This window comes from Microcaecilia unicolor, chromosome 8 (genome assembly GCF_901765095.1).
Source record: "Microcaecilia unicolor chromosome 8, aMicUni1.1, whole genome shotgun sequence".
In the NCBI taxonomy this organism is placed as follows: Eukaryota; Metazoa; Chordata; class Amphibia; order Gymnophiona; family Siphonopidae; genus Microcaecilia; species Microcaecilia unicolor.
The window spans coordinates 220,411,053-220,425,903 of NC_044038.1; the positions used below are offsets into that span (position 1 = coordinate 220,411,053).

The 14,851-nt window shown below is 42.4% G+C and overlaps 1 protein-coding gene across 3 annotated transcripts in view; it reads left to right on the forward strand.

The window, feature by feature from the left end:
- LOC115475673 (protein kinase C-binding protein 1-like) overlaps positions 1 to 14,851 on the forward strand; it is a 147,291-nt gene that overhangs the window by 80,010 nt on the left and 52,430 nt on the right. For 2 of the 3 annotated variants that reach the window (XM_030211593.1, XM_030211591.1), the window contains exons 9-11: positions 852 to 929; positions 6,637 to 6,752; positions 9,935 to 10,416. In XM_030211593.1, the coding sequence (XP_030067453.1) occupies positions 852 to 929; positions 6,637 to 6,752; positions 9,935 to 10,416 (676 nt within the window). Of the gene's footprint in view, positions 1 to 851; positions 930 to 6,636; positions 6,753 to 9,934; positions 10,417 to 14,851 lie in introns of those variants that run through there. The other variant, XM_030211592.1, reaches the window with a different exon arrangement.

Here is a 14,851-nt window from a genome sequence, read left to right on the forward strand (position 1 = left end):
CAAGAACACAGTGGAGAAGGCAAAGACCAGAGACAGTAGGTGTCTGCAGGTCTTTATTACACTTCTATTTGATTTGACATGGACTGTGTTTCGGCTACAATGCCTGCATCAGAAATCTGGAAGTGTAAGGGATGCAACGCCTGACCCGAATTCAATGCTCAAGTAGATAAAAGTGTGTGTGTGTATATATAAGCTTCGAATTGTGGGTGTAGTTTACGCAAGAATTGAACGTAGACCTTTGTGTCGCATATATTTAGTTTAATCTACTTGAGCATTGAACTTCAGTTGGGCATTGCACCCCATACAATTCCAGACTCCTGATGCAGGCATTATAGCCAAAACACAGCCCTCGTTTAGTCATATAGAAGAGTAATATAGGACTGCAGACACCCTACTGTCTTCGGTCTTTGCCTTCTCCACTGTGTTATTGTGCTTTGTGTTACCTGTGGAGATCTGTTCTTCTGTGTTTCGCCAGATTTTAATGAGCTCATGTTGCAGGTCAGCATTTGGAAAGGCAAATGACACATTTAAGCAGTCATTTATTAACAATGTGCTCACAATAATACTTTCATTGACTGTTATTGGTTGTAGAGCTCATAGAAACAAAATAGGCCTTTCAATGCCTAGACCTTTTCTAGACTTGGTATATCAAGTTTTAATAAATGATAAAACACATAAGGCATAATGCATTATTGTGTGCTTAGTAAATTACCTACTTAATGAAATGTTCATCTCTGATTTTTATCTCTTAACTATTACAGTATGTGATCATGCTCATTCACAAAAAAAATTGAACCTTTAAAAAAAATAGCTTATTTATATATATATATATATATTTTTTTTTACTATAGATGAATGAAATTGAAGTGTGTCCAGAATGTTATTTAGCTGCTTGCCAAAAAAGAGAAAACTGGTTTTGTGAACCTTGTGTAAGTGAAAAGTTTTTTTTTTCCTTTTTTTATTTAAATTTATAAAATGAAATTCAAGTCCTACATGTTGAGATAAAACTTTCATGCTGTAACTACATGCTACAAAACAGTGGCATAGCCAGACCTCGTGGGGGGGGGGGGGGGGCACATTTTGGTCTGCTGCCTCACCGCTCCCCGTCACCTTGCATCAATTAATATCTTGGCTGGTGGGGGACCCAACCCCCGCCAGCTGAAGCCTTCATTCAGTGCCGGTCTCGGCTCCACCACATTGCCTGCCCTGCACGTTCTTTCCCCTCGCGCCCTGCACGCTCTTTCCCCTTGCGCCCTGCACGCTCTTTCCCCTTGCGCCCTGCACGCTCTTTCCCCTTGCACCCTGCACGCTCTTTCCCCTCGCGCCCTGCACGGTCTTTCCCCTCGCGCCCTGCACGCTCTTTTTAGTGAAATTGAGCATGCTCAGTTTTCACTAAAAGGAGCGTGCCGGACGTGAGGGGAAGAGCGAGCAGTGCAGGCAATGTGGTGGTGCCGAGACAGGCGCTGGATGAAGGTTTCAGCTGTTGGGGGTTGGGGACCCCTGCCAGCAAAATCAGGTGCCCAGAAATTTTTTTTTTTTGGGGGGGGGGGGGTCCCGTGGCCCCACGTAGCTATGCCACTGCTACAAAAGCATGTTAACTTCTTGTTAGCATGTCAGAGTTGTCCTAGTTCGTTTCAGTTATGAGCACAATTGGAGTTTGTGCTAGTTGGATGACACCATTGACCCTCATTTGCAAGGAAAAAGCCGGGGCTTGATCTTTACTAAATCAAGGTAGTGGAGTCTTCTGTGTCGATTGTAATAGATGTTCAGCAGGGTATCTGTAGAGGATTCCTTGCTCAGAAAAACAGTTTGAGTTATAAATGTATGAGAAAACGTTGGTTTCTCTGCTATTAAATGGATAACAATTTTGACATTGTATCCTAGTTTTCTATAAACAGAAACAGTTGGGACTCTTGTAACATCAGTGAAATAGCAAATCAAATCTGTTGATATGTTGGACTCTTTGAACAGATCTGTGATACAATAAATTACTACCTTCACGCAAGAATCTTAGTCGGGTGAGGGGGGGGTTATCAAAATGTGGTAGAAGGCAGGCTTTAAAAAAAAATGTTATAGAAATTGTTTATTTCACCATTCCAACAGTAACAAAAACGGGCTGGACAACAAAATTTACAGAAACAGATGACAACCACTGACCGCGCCAGAGCGCTCAGTACATAATACAAAATGATTGAACCATAACAATTAAGTCAAAAGAAAATAAACTGTGTTGATATAATTCAGTAGCATAACAGTGATTTCCACTTGAAGTTTTAAAGACTTACCAATCACCCAAAGAAACTACTCTCCCCACCCTCAAACTTAGCTAACACCCCTCCCCCTGAAGAATACTTCTCTCCCCAGTCTAATAAAGAAAAGAAAAAGAACAGGATGCAAAGAAACCTACTAATTCTTATATTTAATGGGTCCCCAAATTTTTTTTACCCTTTTTCTAGAGTTCTTTGGCACTGGGCTAAAGCAAGCGCTCCATTTTGACTAAGGAAATGCAGCTTTGTCTGCCATTGCATAATAGGCGGGACTACTGCAGCTATCCAATGAGTGGACACAACAATTCAAAGTGCACCCATGTAGTAAATGGCAAAGGATTGCTGAGTTAAAGTGATGGCTGCCACTGGCTGACTAAACAAAAATACATCCGGGTCCCAAGGAATACCCTTACTCTACCAATATTGAAGTTGGGCTCGGACATTCCAAAGCATCACAACCTTACTACATGTCCACTATATGTACTCTATAGAACTCCTTTCTGCACCACATCTCCAACTGTGAGGAGATACTGAGGGAAACGTATGTGCTAGTGCAGGGTGTTACGTATCAATGATAAGGCATCCTCACTGAGTTCTCTTACACATTAACTGTGCTCGGTCCCTTTGCTAAGTCCTCCTTCATAACCTCCCAGGTGGAATCATCATAATGGGATCCTAGTTCATCTTTTCACCTATGCACCAATGTAGTTAGAAAGGTATTCTAAAGATAGCTGATTGCTTTTGGGTGGCCCTCACAAAGGGGCCAGCACCTGTAAATAAATAAATAAATAAATAAATAAATAAAATAATTTAAAAATTAGCAGTCTCCAGTGAGCCCTGCACATGCTGGCTCCAATTCCAAAATGGCTACCGCGACCTCTAGTGGCAAGTTTGCAGCAGCCATTTTTGCTACACAGATGGGGCAGGAGTGAGTGTGGATCACTTCTGCCCCAGTGTGCCACTAGGGCAGTAAGTTAGGCCTGAGGGGGGCTACTAGTTGATTCAGGAGGGTGGGATTCGTGTGGGTGGAGGGAGGAGGTGGGAGCTGTACTAGTTGGGGAGTCAGGCAGTGGGGGTGGTGGTGAATTGACACTAGGAAGAGGGTGGGAAAGAGAGGAATGGTGGAACCCCAGGGATGGGAAGGAGGGTAGGTAGGTGGGTCTCGAATATAAACTGAGATTCAAATTTTTAATGCCTATTTTTGGCCAAATATCTTAGTTTATATTGGAGTATATATGGTAATTGACTTTTAAAATTACCCCCAGAGTAAATATATATTTTATGTGTATATCAGCCCCACAATGTAGGCACCCAATTACCCTAGTTTATAAAGGGAATTTATGTGCATAAGTTTATTTATAACTGCCCCTCTCTCCAATCACCAGTAGGGTAGCTGTGGACATATACACCTGCTGCAAGGTTCGCACAGAATGAACCAGCATCCCAACAAATTTCATATCTTGGAGGGTGGGTGGGGGGGGGGGGGTCCAAACTCTGCCCTCAAGAGTGCCCCTAAGCATTCAGGGTCAAAGGCTGTTAGCAACATTCCTTCATCCATGTATAGCCAGAGCAGATTTATAAAGGCCTCTTTCTGTGCATAGCACATTGGTTACAAGTAAATAGATAAGGCGTAATATTCTGCAGGTTGCCACGTTCTATAAGTAGTGGTTGAGATGTATCATTGGCAATATTGACATGAATAACTGAGCAGTCTGGATGGGACAATAGCTATTTCCCCCTCTTTTCCCTGCCATTTATTTTGTATTTCCATTATTTAGTTTCCCACTAGTCCAGAACCTGTGGGATATTTGTGTCCATCAACCATTAGGTGGAGACAGAGAACTGAAAACTGAGTCATACCTCTCTTGGCATCCAGTCCATCTCCTCTGTATTTTCTATTTCTGGCAAGGTGGATGGACACACTTTTAAGCCTCTGGTTCTGAGTGATTTGCTCCTGGTCCAGTTGGTTAACTGGTCCCTAGTTGAGCTACATCTCTGTCTCTGGTGCCCCATGCATTTATTTCTTCTCTTCCTTCATTTCCTCTGGAGCTCTCCTTTTCCAGGAATTTGACTGTTGAAGCTTGATTTCCGATAATACAATGGAAGGTGGTGACAACGGATGCTAGCATGTCGTGTTAGGGAGCATGTTCCATCTGCCACAGGGCACCTGGACGGAACAGGAGTCTCAGTGGTTGATAAATCGCTTGGATCTCGGGGCAGTGTGGAATGCTTTGCGCCACTTTGCTTCCTTTCTGGTTGGGACCCTGATCCACGTTTTCTCTGACAATGTGATGGTGGTGGCTTATATCAACAAACATGGCAGGATCCGCAGCCATCCAACTATAATAGATTGATGGGGTCCTCTGCTTCAGGACTTGATGGCGACAAAAAGAAATGCCAAAGTGGCCAAGTTTTTCAGCCATTGAAAAGAACCGGGCTCGATGGGGATCAGTGCCGTATTGCAGTCCTGGCCAGAGACACATCTATTGTATGTCTTCCCTCCTTGGCCTATGGTAGACTGCGTGTTGAAAAGGATTGCATTGAACCAGGGTCAAATAATTCTCATAGCCACAGATTGGCTGTGGAGGCTGTGATAAGTGGACTTGATTTGGCTGCTTGGCAGGGGTCCTTTCTATCTTTTGTAGGTACACGGCTTACTGAAGTAAGGTCTGGTGATCATGGAGGATCCGTGCCCCTTTGGTCTTATGGCTTGGCCATTGAAAGGGCTCAGTTGAGATGAAAAAGTTATTCTGGTTTGATTGCTGCCTTGCTTTATGCTCGGAAACTCTATACATCCATGTCATATGTGAGGGCATGGAGGACGTTCAAGAGCTGGTGTTCTGAGCACAGACCTTTTCCCTTCTCTGCTTAGATTGTGCACATCCTAGCATTTCTCCAGGCAGGCCTTCAGAAAAGATTGGTGTTTGTGTTCTCTGAAAGTTTTTAGGTTGCGGCTTTGGCCTGTTTCAGGGGCCAACCACAGAAGGCGTCTCTTGCGGCTCACTCAGATATCATTTGATTCTTCTAGGAAGGAGGCCGTGTCCAGAGTGGAACGTTAATTTAGTCCTTCAGGATCTTCAGAAGCCTTCTTTTGAGCCACTCTGGAAGGCCTCATTGAAAGATCTAATGCTAAAGACATCGTTCTTGGTGGTTGTTGCGTTGGCACATAGAGTTTCGGAGCTTCAGGCTCTCTCTCGTGTCAGGATCCCTTTATCTGCTTTTCAGAGGCTGGAATCTCCCTGCGCATGGTTCCTTCCTTTTTCCAAAAGTTGGTATTTTAGCATTTCATCTCAAACCAATTAGTGGAGCTTCCGTCCTTTTGCAGAGAGGACAAAGAGTCTCAGCATTCTTCCTTGAAGATTCTCGATGTGCAGAGTCCTCATTAAATATCTGGAAGTCACGAATAAGTTTCGCAGATTGGACAGACTGTGCTTTTTTGTAAGCAAAGGCTTGGCCTCATGGCTTCTAAGTCCACAGTTGCTAGATGGCTGAAGGAGATTATTGCGTCAGCCTATTTGCTTATGGGAAAGCAGGTTCCTCAGGGCTTGTGGGCACATTCTGTGAGGCATACAGTGACATCCTGGGTGGAGACTACCTTACTGTCTCCGGCAGATATTTGCAAGGTAGCGACTAGGGGCAATCAGAGGCCAGTTTTGGGGCTTTGGTCCTCAGAGCGGCGATGCCAGGATCTCATCCATTCTAGGGATTGCTTTTAAACATCTCACAGGTTCTGGAATAGTGGGAGCTATGTAATGGAAGGAAAAATTAGGTCTTTCCTGATAATTCTTTTTCCATTAGTTCTTTCCAGTATTCTAGAGGCCTACCCGAGGTTTCTGAGATGTTTAGTCGGTGTGAAGTAATGGGTCAGATAATGACACTCACCTTGCATGGTGCTTCCTGCATATCTCTTGTTCTCTTCAAGTTGTCCAGAGATGTGAGAGTTCCACACACATTTGTTTGTCTGGCTAACGTTAGGTTAGTAAGTTGTTTAAGGTTGTTGTCTTTATTCTGAGTTTCTCCTTACTGCTTGTCTATGTAAATACTTAGGAAGTGGATTGGATGCCAAAAGAGAATGAGTCTCGGCTGTTTTCAGTTGTCTGTCTCCACATGCTGGTCAATGGACTCAACTATCCCTCAAGTTCTGGAATAGTGGGAAGGACTAATGGAAAGAAAATGATCAGGTAAGACCTAATTTCTCCTTAGTTCGGCTTTGCAGCTGCACTTTGATTTTGTCGGTTATAAACTAAGCAGGAAATGATACCTCTGACAGCATTGCTTAATTAAAAAAAACAAAAAAAAAACAAAATTGCTTTGAATTCTCCCTTTTTTCACTCTCTCAGAGATTCTCTAATGTGTATCTTCCCTGCAGAGCAATCCTCACCCTTTGGTCTGGGCTAAATTAAAAGGATTTCCATTCTGGCCTGCTAAAGCGCTGAGGGATAAAGATGGGCAAGTTGATGCCCGTTTCTTTGGACAACATGACAGGTGAGAATTTAACTAAAAATCATTTATCTTATTTGCATAACCCTTTTTTTTAATGTACTTTTGGGATTATTAAACTTTTTCTTAGAAGGAAATATGTTCTCTTATCATACTAAATCACACTTCAGAAAGATAGTCTAACCCAGTGTTTCCCAAGTCCAGTCCTGGAGTACCTCTTGCCAGTCAAGTTTTCAGGATATCCACAATGAATATACATGAAAGAGATTTGCAGTGTATGCAAGTCAAGTTCATGCATATTCATTGTGGGTATCCTGAAAACTTCACTGGCAAGGGGTACTCCAGGACTGGACTTGGGGAAACACCGGTCTAACCTCCCAGTGGTCTCCTAAGTTAAGAATAAATATGGGCTCATTTTTTCTCCTCTGTAAGGTTGCCACCACTCAAGTCATTCCCAACAGGCTGATCCAGTTCTGGTTTTGCATGCATGCCAATGTAGTCCTTGTTTCTAAATAGTACAGTTACGCATGTGCAGTAGGGTAAAATCGGCAATGGATTGACTTGGATGAAGTGCCAGTCTTATTTCTGTAAAAGAATTTTAACTATAATTTCCACTTTTTGTTTTTAAGTTCTTAGAATTTAGTGTGGGGGTTACTCCGGAGAAGGCTTGCTTGCGGGTATCACATCGTGGAATGTCTTTTGGAGAGGGTGTAGTTAGTGAAAGTCCTTGGGGGGACCTTAGTGTCCTTGGTGATGTGTGGAGGATCATCCTATTCTTCAGATACTCGGGGGCCATTTCCTTTCAGGGCCTTGACGATCAGACATAGTTTTAAATTTAGCCCTTGTCTCGGTTTCTGTGAAGATCATCTAGCAGGGATACGAGGACCGTTTCTGTTCCATAACCGGGTCTGAATCCAGATTGACATGGATCTAGCCAGTTACTCTTTTCTAGCCATTCATTAAGTTGAACACAGACTGCTTGTTGTATGAGTTTCCCTAGAAACGGGTTGTTGGATACTGGCCTGTAACTTTCAAGTTTGTCCTGGTCAAGGTTGTTTTTCTTCAGCAGAGGGCGAACCACTGCCCTTTTTAATGCTGTTGGTAGTTGCCCATTAGAAAGAGAAGTGTTCACAATTTTTTGTGGTGCCTTCTATAAGGCCCATACTTGCCTGCTGCACTATCTTTGATGGGCAGGGATCGAGGGAGCAGGTAGTTGGTCGACGGTCTCTTAGGAATTTGTCAAGGCTTTCCTCTTTCATTAGGTTAAAAGTGTTCCATCTGTCTCTGTTAGGAGGGGGCGAGTTTGTGCACCCCTGGTTGACTGGTTGGGCAGTGGGTGGGATTGGCTGTAAGTCCTGGTGGAGACTTTTAATTTTGTTTTAATGTTCTAAATTTTCTGTAATGAAGGCCCCAAATGTCTAACGTGTTCAGGCAAAAAGAGGCGTGGTTATAGGCGTTCCGAAATTTACGAGCATACAGAATATGGCTCAGTGCGTGTAAATCTATGTTCTGAGATTTACGCCACATTGGTTTAAATGGATGAGTGTAGTTTTAGGCACTGAGATATCAACTAAGCGTATTCTATATTCAGCTCCCAAATCTAGGCGCTGATTATAGAATACGATTAGTCGGCACTGATATCAGCACCAATTGTTTTTAGGCGCTATATATACAGAGCATACCACAACGATCCATCATGTGAACATTAGTGCATTACTGCTTTAACTGTTATTCCGATTGTGATCTCTTTATACCTGATGCTTTACTCCATTATGCTACCTATATTCTTATGTAATTACTAATTGTATCTTTTAGTCTGGTATGGCGTTAGCCATGGCGGAACAATGTAAGCCACATTGAGCCTGCAAATAGGTGGGAAAATGTGGGATACAAATGCAAGCCAAACAGAGAGGGTAACCAGCATACATGAAAAGTACAGAAACAAAAAAAGCAACACTGGGCCTTCAAGACAACAGGAGTATTTTATTAGTGAATGACCCGACATGGGCCGTGTTTCGGCGTGAAACAACGCCTGCCTCGGGTCTAGCAACAAAACCAGGGTTTGGGCATAAATTATGTGACGTGTATAGGTATCCAAATCCTCCGAGATTAAACGGAGAGAAACTTTGGAGCCAAAAAAGCCTGTCACACTGGACAGTAGCAATTCAAAAGAAACCACCTTTTAGTCTCCTGCTTTTGCAAAGTTTCACTCCGTTTAATCTCGGAGGATTTGGATACCTATACACGTCACATAATTTATGCCCAAACCCAAACCCTGGTTTTGTTGGTAGACCCCTGAGGCAGGCGTTGTTTCACGCCGAAACACGGCCCATGTCGGGTCATTCACTAATAAAACACTCCTGTTGTCTCAGTCTTGAAGGCCCAGTGTTGCTTTTTTTGTTTGGATACAAATGAAAAAAAAAAAAAAATATATATATATATACTAGTAAAACATACCCTTTTCTGGAGGAAATGAAACGGGTCCTAGCAAGGTTTTCCTCCCAAACCCCCCCCCCTACCCACCCCTTCGGCGTTGTGAAGCCACTGACCGCCATTGCTCCGCACCTCTTCAACGCACCACCTTCATCCACTGACGCCATTGCTCTGCCCTCGATCTTTGATGCCATTGCTCCGCCCTCAACATCATCACGTTTGATGTGAGGGCGGGGCCCAGACAAAGTGATTTCGGTGGCTTCACCACCACGAACCCTTCGAACCCGAAGGAAGTGCCCGCAGAAAGTGACACTGACGTCAGTGTCCTCAGAACGTTGAGGGTGAGTTTTATTATATAGGATATATATATATATAAAAAAATAAAATGTCTCCCTATTCCGATGACAGTAGACAAATGTTGATGGCTGCATTTTCCTGTTGTCTATGTGGAACTTCCACTAAAGCTAATCAACCCCGCTTTAAGATCTGAAAACAGAAGGTCATATGCATTAACAGGTTTTTCTAATTTGGGGTCTAGGGAGAAGGTGGTTAGTACATAGACCACTTAATCTATTGCAAAAATTACTAAGGGGACTTTTTACTAAGGTGCACTAATGATGCACAGCCCATTGTACACCTATGGGGCACACTAGATCCATTAGCACCCCTTTGTAAAAGGGACCCCTAAAATATTTAACAAGGATAGGTTTTACCTTTGTGAAATCAAAAATTTGAAAAGTAAAACATGGTTTTCAAAGTTCTCTTTTACTTCGTTGTACTGTTTTTCTACACAGGGCGTGGGTTCCCATGAATAACTGCTACCTCATGTCGAAAGAAATTCCTTTTTCTGTGAAAAAGACAAAAAGCATCTTCAACAGTGCAATGCAGGAGATGGAGATTTATGTTGAGAACATTCGTAGGAAGTTTGGAGTGTTTAACTATGCGTCTTTCCGAACTCCCTATACTCCTAACAACCAGTTTCAGATGTTACTGGATCCCGCAAATCCGGGCACTGGAGCTGTAAAGACTGACAAGCAAGAAAAAATCAAACTAAACTTTGACATGACAGCATCGCCGAAGATCTTAATGAGCAAACCTATGCTGAGCAGTAGCAGTGGGAGCAGAATTTCTTTAACTGATTTACCACGGTCACCAATGAGTACAAATTCATCTGTTCATACTGGATCTGATGGTGAACAGGATGCAGAGAAAAAAGCAATCTCCAGTCACTTAAGTGCAAGTGAGGAGTCCATGGACTTTATTGACAAAAATACAGGTAAAAAATCTATGGGAAAAAGTTCACATTGAACCAAGAATCAGAATGCAAAGCTACTTTTTACTAATAATTTTTATTTCAGTTACTTAGCAGATCAATGCTCTTCATGACCTTTTGCAGTTGGATAGATAAAAGTAATTTTCTTACATTAGATCATAAGCTCTCAAATGATGCACTGAATTATCTAACTTATGTCCATAGAGGTTTGGTACTACTTGCCACTGGGAGGAAGGGGGGAAACTCAAAGAAATGGATCTTCAGGATCCACTGGGTACTTCCTAGTGGCCTGAATTGGTTACTGTCTGAGATAGGATGTTGGTCTCGAAGAACCTTTGGTTTGGCCCAGCATTTCATAGCGTATGTTCTCAAAAGGTGCTCCTCCATGTTGGTAAAACATCAGTGTTCTATAGTTCAAACAATACTTTTGGGGCCCTGTTTACTAAGCTGTGCTAAGGACACATTAGCGTTTGAAGTGCGCACTAACACTAGCGCGGCTTAGTAAACAGGGTCTTTGGTTTGCTCAAGTGCGAGGAAAATTGATATTAATTTAGCATTACCACCAAAACCTTAAAAGTAATTGGTCATTTTTCCAAGGTTTAAGAATGGCGTTTGGAAGCTCAAGTAGCTACTACTACTACTTATCATTTCTATAGCGCTACAAGACATACGCAGCGCTGTACACCATACATGAAAAGACAGTCAAAGAGCTTACAATCTCAAAGAGCTTACAATCTAAATAGGACAGGCAAACAGACAGAACAACTAAGAGGTAAGGGAATTAAAGAGGTGGGGATAAAAGGGTACAGGCAAGTGAGTAGTGGTTAGGAGTCAAAAGCAGCGTTAAAGAGGTGGGCTTTTAGCCTGGATTTGAAAACGGCCAAAGACGGGGCTAGACATACAGGCTCGGGAAGTCTGTTCCAGGCGTGAGGTGCAGCGAGATAAAAGGAACGGAGTCTGGAATTAGCAGTAGAGGAGAAGGGACAGACAAGAGAGATTTATCCACAGAACGGAGTACTCGGGGGGGGGGGGGCGTAGGGAGAGACAAGAGTGGAGAGGTACTGGGGAGCGGTAGAGTGAATGCACTTATAGGTCACACCGATATGGTCTCCATGGTTCTCCTTATCTCCTCCCCATTTCGAATCAGTCCTTATGAATAAGAAAATGCTTTAGTTTGCCAGTGAAGAATAAGGGGTTGATGGAGGTTCTAGGAAAGGAGTGACTTAATACTAAAATGGACAGTGTAGCATTCTATGGGGGTATTTCTTAATGCTTTTTCTATGTGTAAAGCATGTTTTACACATAGAAAGTATCTCACAAAATTGTGCATAAGTGTACTTGTGTAAAAAGTGGGCGCTTGACATGATTGCATCTACTTTAAAGCAGTCTGCTTGTAGGTGTTCCCCTGGGGTTTGTAGTTTGGACAGAGTGGGGTCATGATGTGCCTATATATTTATATTTCAACTTTTTTATTGTGAAAAATCAAAGCAATGCAATATAAACTTCAAGCATAGTGTATACACAATTTATCTCTCTTATTGCTCTATTTAAATACAACATTTACATTTGACAACTTTAAGATAGTTTAATCCCCTTTCCCTACTCCCCCTCCCCCCTCTTACCCCTCCTCCTTCCCTCCTCCCCCTCATCCCTATCTCCATTCCCCTCCCCCCCCAATTATCCCATGTTGTACACCATACACTGTAGTTGTTATCTATTATTCTATGATAAGGTATTGACAATGAGACTTTGTCCTTTCTGGGCCATTTTATCTAAGTAGCATCCCCATATTTAAGAAATCGGATTTTCCTTTTGCAGTGCCCTTTAGCCTCATTTGCCTCCCATACCAGTAATTGATGTACCCGGTTGCGCCAATGCCAAAAAGTCTGTGGATTGGCCGCAGTCCAATATTGCATAATACATTTCTTCGCTACAAGACATAATTTTCGATATAATATTGTTTTGTCAGCGTGCAGTCTCGATTGTGACTCTTTCATATCTAGCACTAACTGCAGTGGGTTCATTTCTACTCCTCTGCCCAGTATACAAGATAGGAAGATAGCTATTTGTCTCCAGTAGCGCTGTATTAATACACATCCCCAAAGCGCATGATATATAGTGTTATCATATCTATTACATTTCAAACAAAGAGTTGTCTCAATACCCCCAGACTTATATAATTGAACTTGGGTAAAATAAGCTCTATGAAGCACCCTATACGCACATTCCCTATAATCTGCACCTCCTATTATGCGTGGGATATCTTTTATCTGTGCAATAATATCCCAGGATTCCAATTCCCGCCCCAGTGCCTATATATTTAATGCACTAGAGGTCATTATAAATATCTGTTACTTAAAGGCACAAGGACATCTTTGTTGCCTGTATAAAATAACCATTTTTTTAAGGTTCCATGTTTGAAATCACCCCTCACATAGATGTTTCCAACCCCAATTTAAAATATTGTGGAGAGATGACGGCTATATTGTTTGGCAGCTGTACAATGTCCATTTCATATGTACATATGGCAATTGGGTAAATATGAGTTGGTCTTAGGCACACAATTTTAGCTTTTTAAGTGCACAGTGGAATTTGCCAACGTTTTTGGTTTAGTAGGTTTATGCTTCTGAAATTTTATGCAAAATCAGAGTTGCTGAGCTGCTGCAATGCAAATTTATGCACAGCAGCTCCTTATCTATAGAGTGAAAAAATGCATAAAGTCTTTCCCAGGCTATTTTTCCCAGGTGATTTAAAAAAATGGTAACTACAGGTGCAGTTAACTTTTTTAGTTAAGTTTTTCGTAGCTGTGGCGTAGCCAGACCCAGTATTTTGGATGGGCCCAGAGCTAACTTAGATGGGTCCTTCCATGGCACCGCGCTCCACAGCTTCCCCCCCCCCCACACACACAAACATCTGTCCTCCGCGGCATCCCGACAACTGACTGCCCATCACTGAACTCCTTCCCTCCCTGGTGTACCTTACAGGCATCACTGGTGCCTGCAGTGATTCAATTATTGTTGCCTGCGCCAACTCCGTTGGCTTCCATTGGTCAGGTCCCGCCAGGTAGGAAATGATGAAAACTTGACCTGGCTGATGGAAACCTGCAGGGCCAGAGCAGGCAGCAATAATTGAATCACTGCAGGTGCCGAGGGAGGGACAGGGTTCAGCGACAGGTGGTCAGATGCCGGGACGCCACGGAGGAGAGATGTTGATGTGGGATGTTGCTGCTGGGAGGGCCTATGAATTATTTATTTTTATTAATGGCCACACACTGTCATTAGCTTGTGACCATTAAAAAAAAAATAATGTGCGTTTAACCAGCTACTGTGTACGAATGTGGATGCTCTGTTTAGCGCAGGTACGTCCACCCTCTCCAAAAGAAATACAACTATTTTTTAGCGCTTGGATTAGTGTCTGCTAATTTGGCACTTGCTGCAGGACACCTCAGCACAATACACAATAAGTTGTGTTCTGTGCATGTTGACAACTAATGCAGCTTAGTAAAATGGCACCTAAAAAGTCTGCTTTGTTTTTGCTGCTTTAACTCATACATACTTGGTGAATAAAAACACGGGTCAAGGGTTTTTTCTTTCTTTCTTTTTTTGTTTAAGTAAAGTCTTGAGATCCCTGGGGTTTAGGATTTCATATGGGAGAACACTTGAAAGAGTTTTTCAAAAGGTTTCCTGGAGACAGTCTTTGTGTCTGCACTTTATTGTGAATTACAAAAGTTGTCCATGATTAAAGACTACATGATAACTTATTGGCGTGATGGAGTGTAGACCCCTAGGTATTTCACTAGAAGCCCTAGATAGGGGCCACTTAAAAGAATTCCAGAAATATCAGTGAGTGCGAATTTAAGAGAGTGCCAGTTTAGGGTCATTTATAGGGCCTATATAAGTCAGGTAGGGCCGAAACCCCGATCCGTTTAAAATGTATTCAACGGACTAATTCCTTTCATGATTCTGGTCTTGTTCAAAAATAAAATGTGTTTGGTATGCAGTAATACAGCATATAGAAAGATTATTAGGTTAGTCAATCCCAAATTCATCAGCAGATTTGCTTTTGGATATATTTGAGGCTTTTAAAATACAGGACCAGTGCCACTCCCGCTGCAGAAGGCAGGGGCGCTTGGTAAAAAGACTATACTTAATGTTTGGGTAAACAAGGATGTTCCTTTATTTTGGGTATGGCAAAATCGATTTCATGCTTAATGTGGTTGGAGCAAAGATAAGCCAAGACCACTATTGAAAGGGGAAAACAATTTTCATTAAAGTGGAACAAGCCCTCAGAAACCAAATCCGGTGTACCTTGGTCAAAACACTCAGACAAAACAACGTTTATATATTTTTGTCAATGTTTGATTTCTATCATAGGGCTATTCGTTCCACTGATTTTTTTTTTCTTTTTTCAAATTTAATGCTGACAACCTTTCAGATTC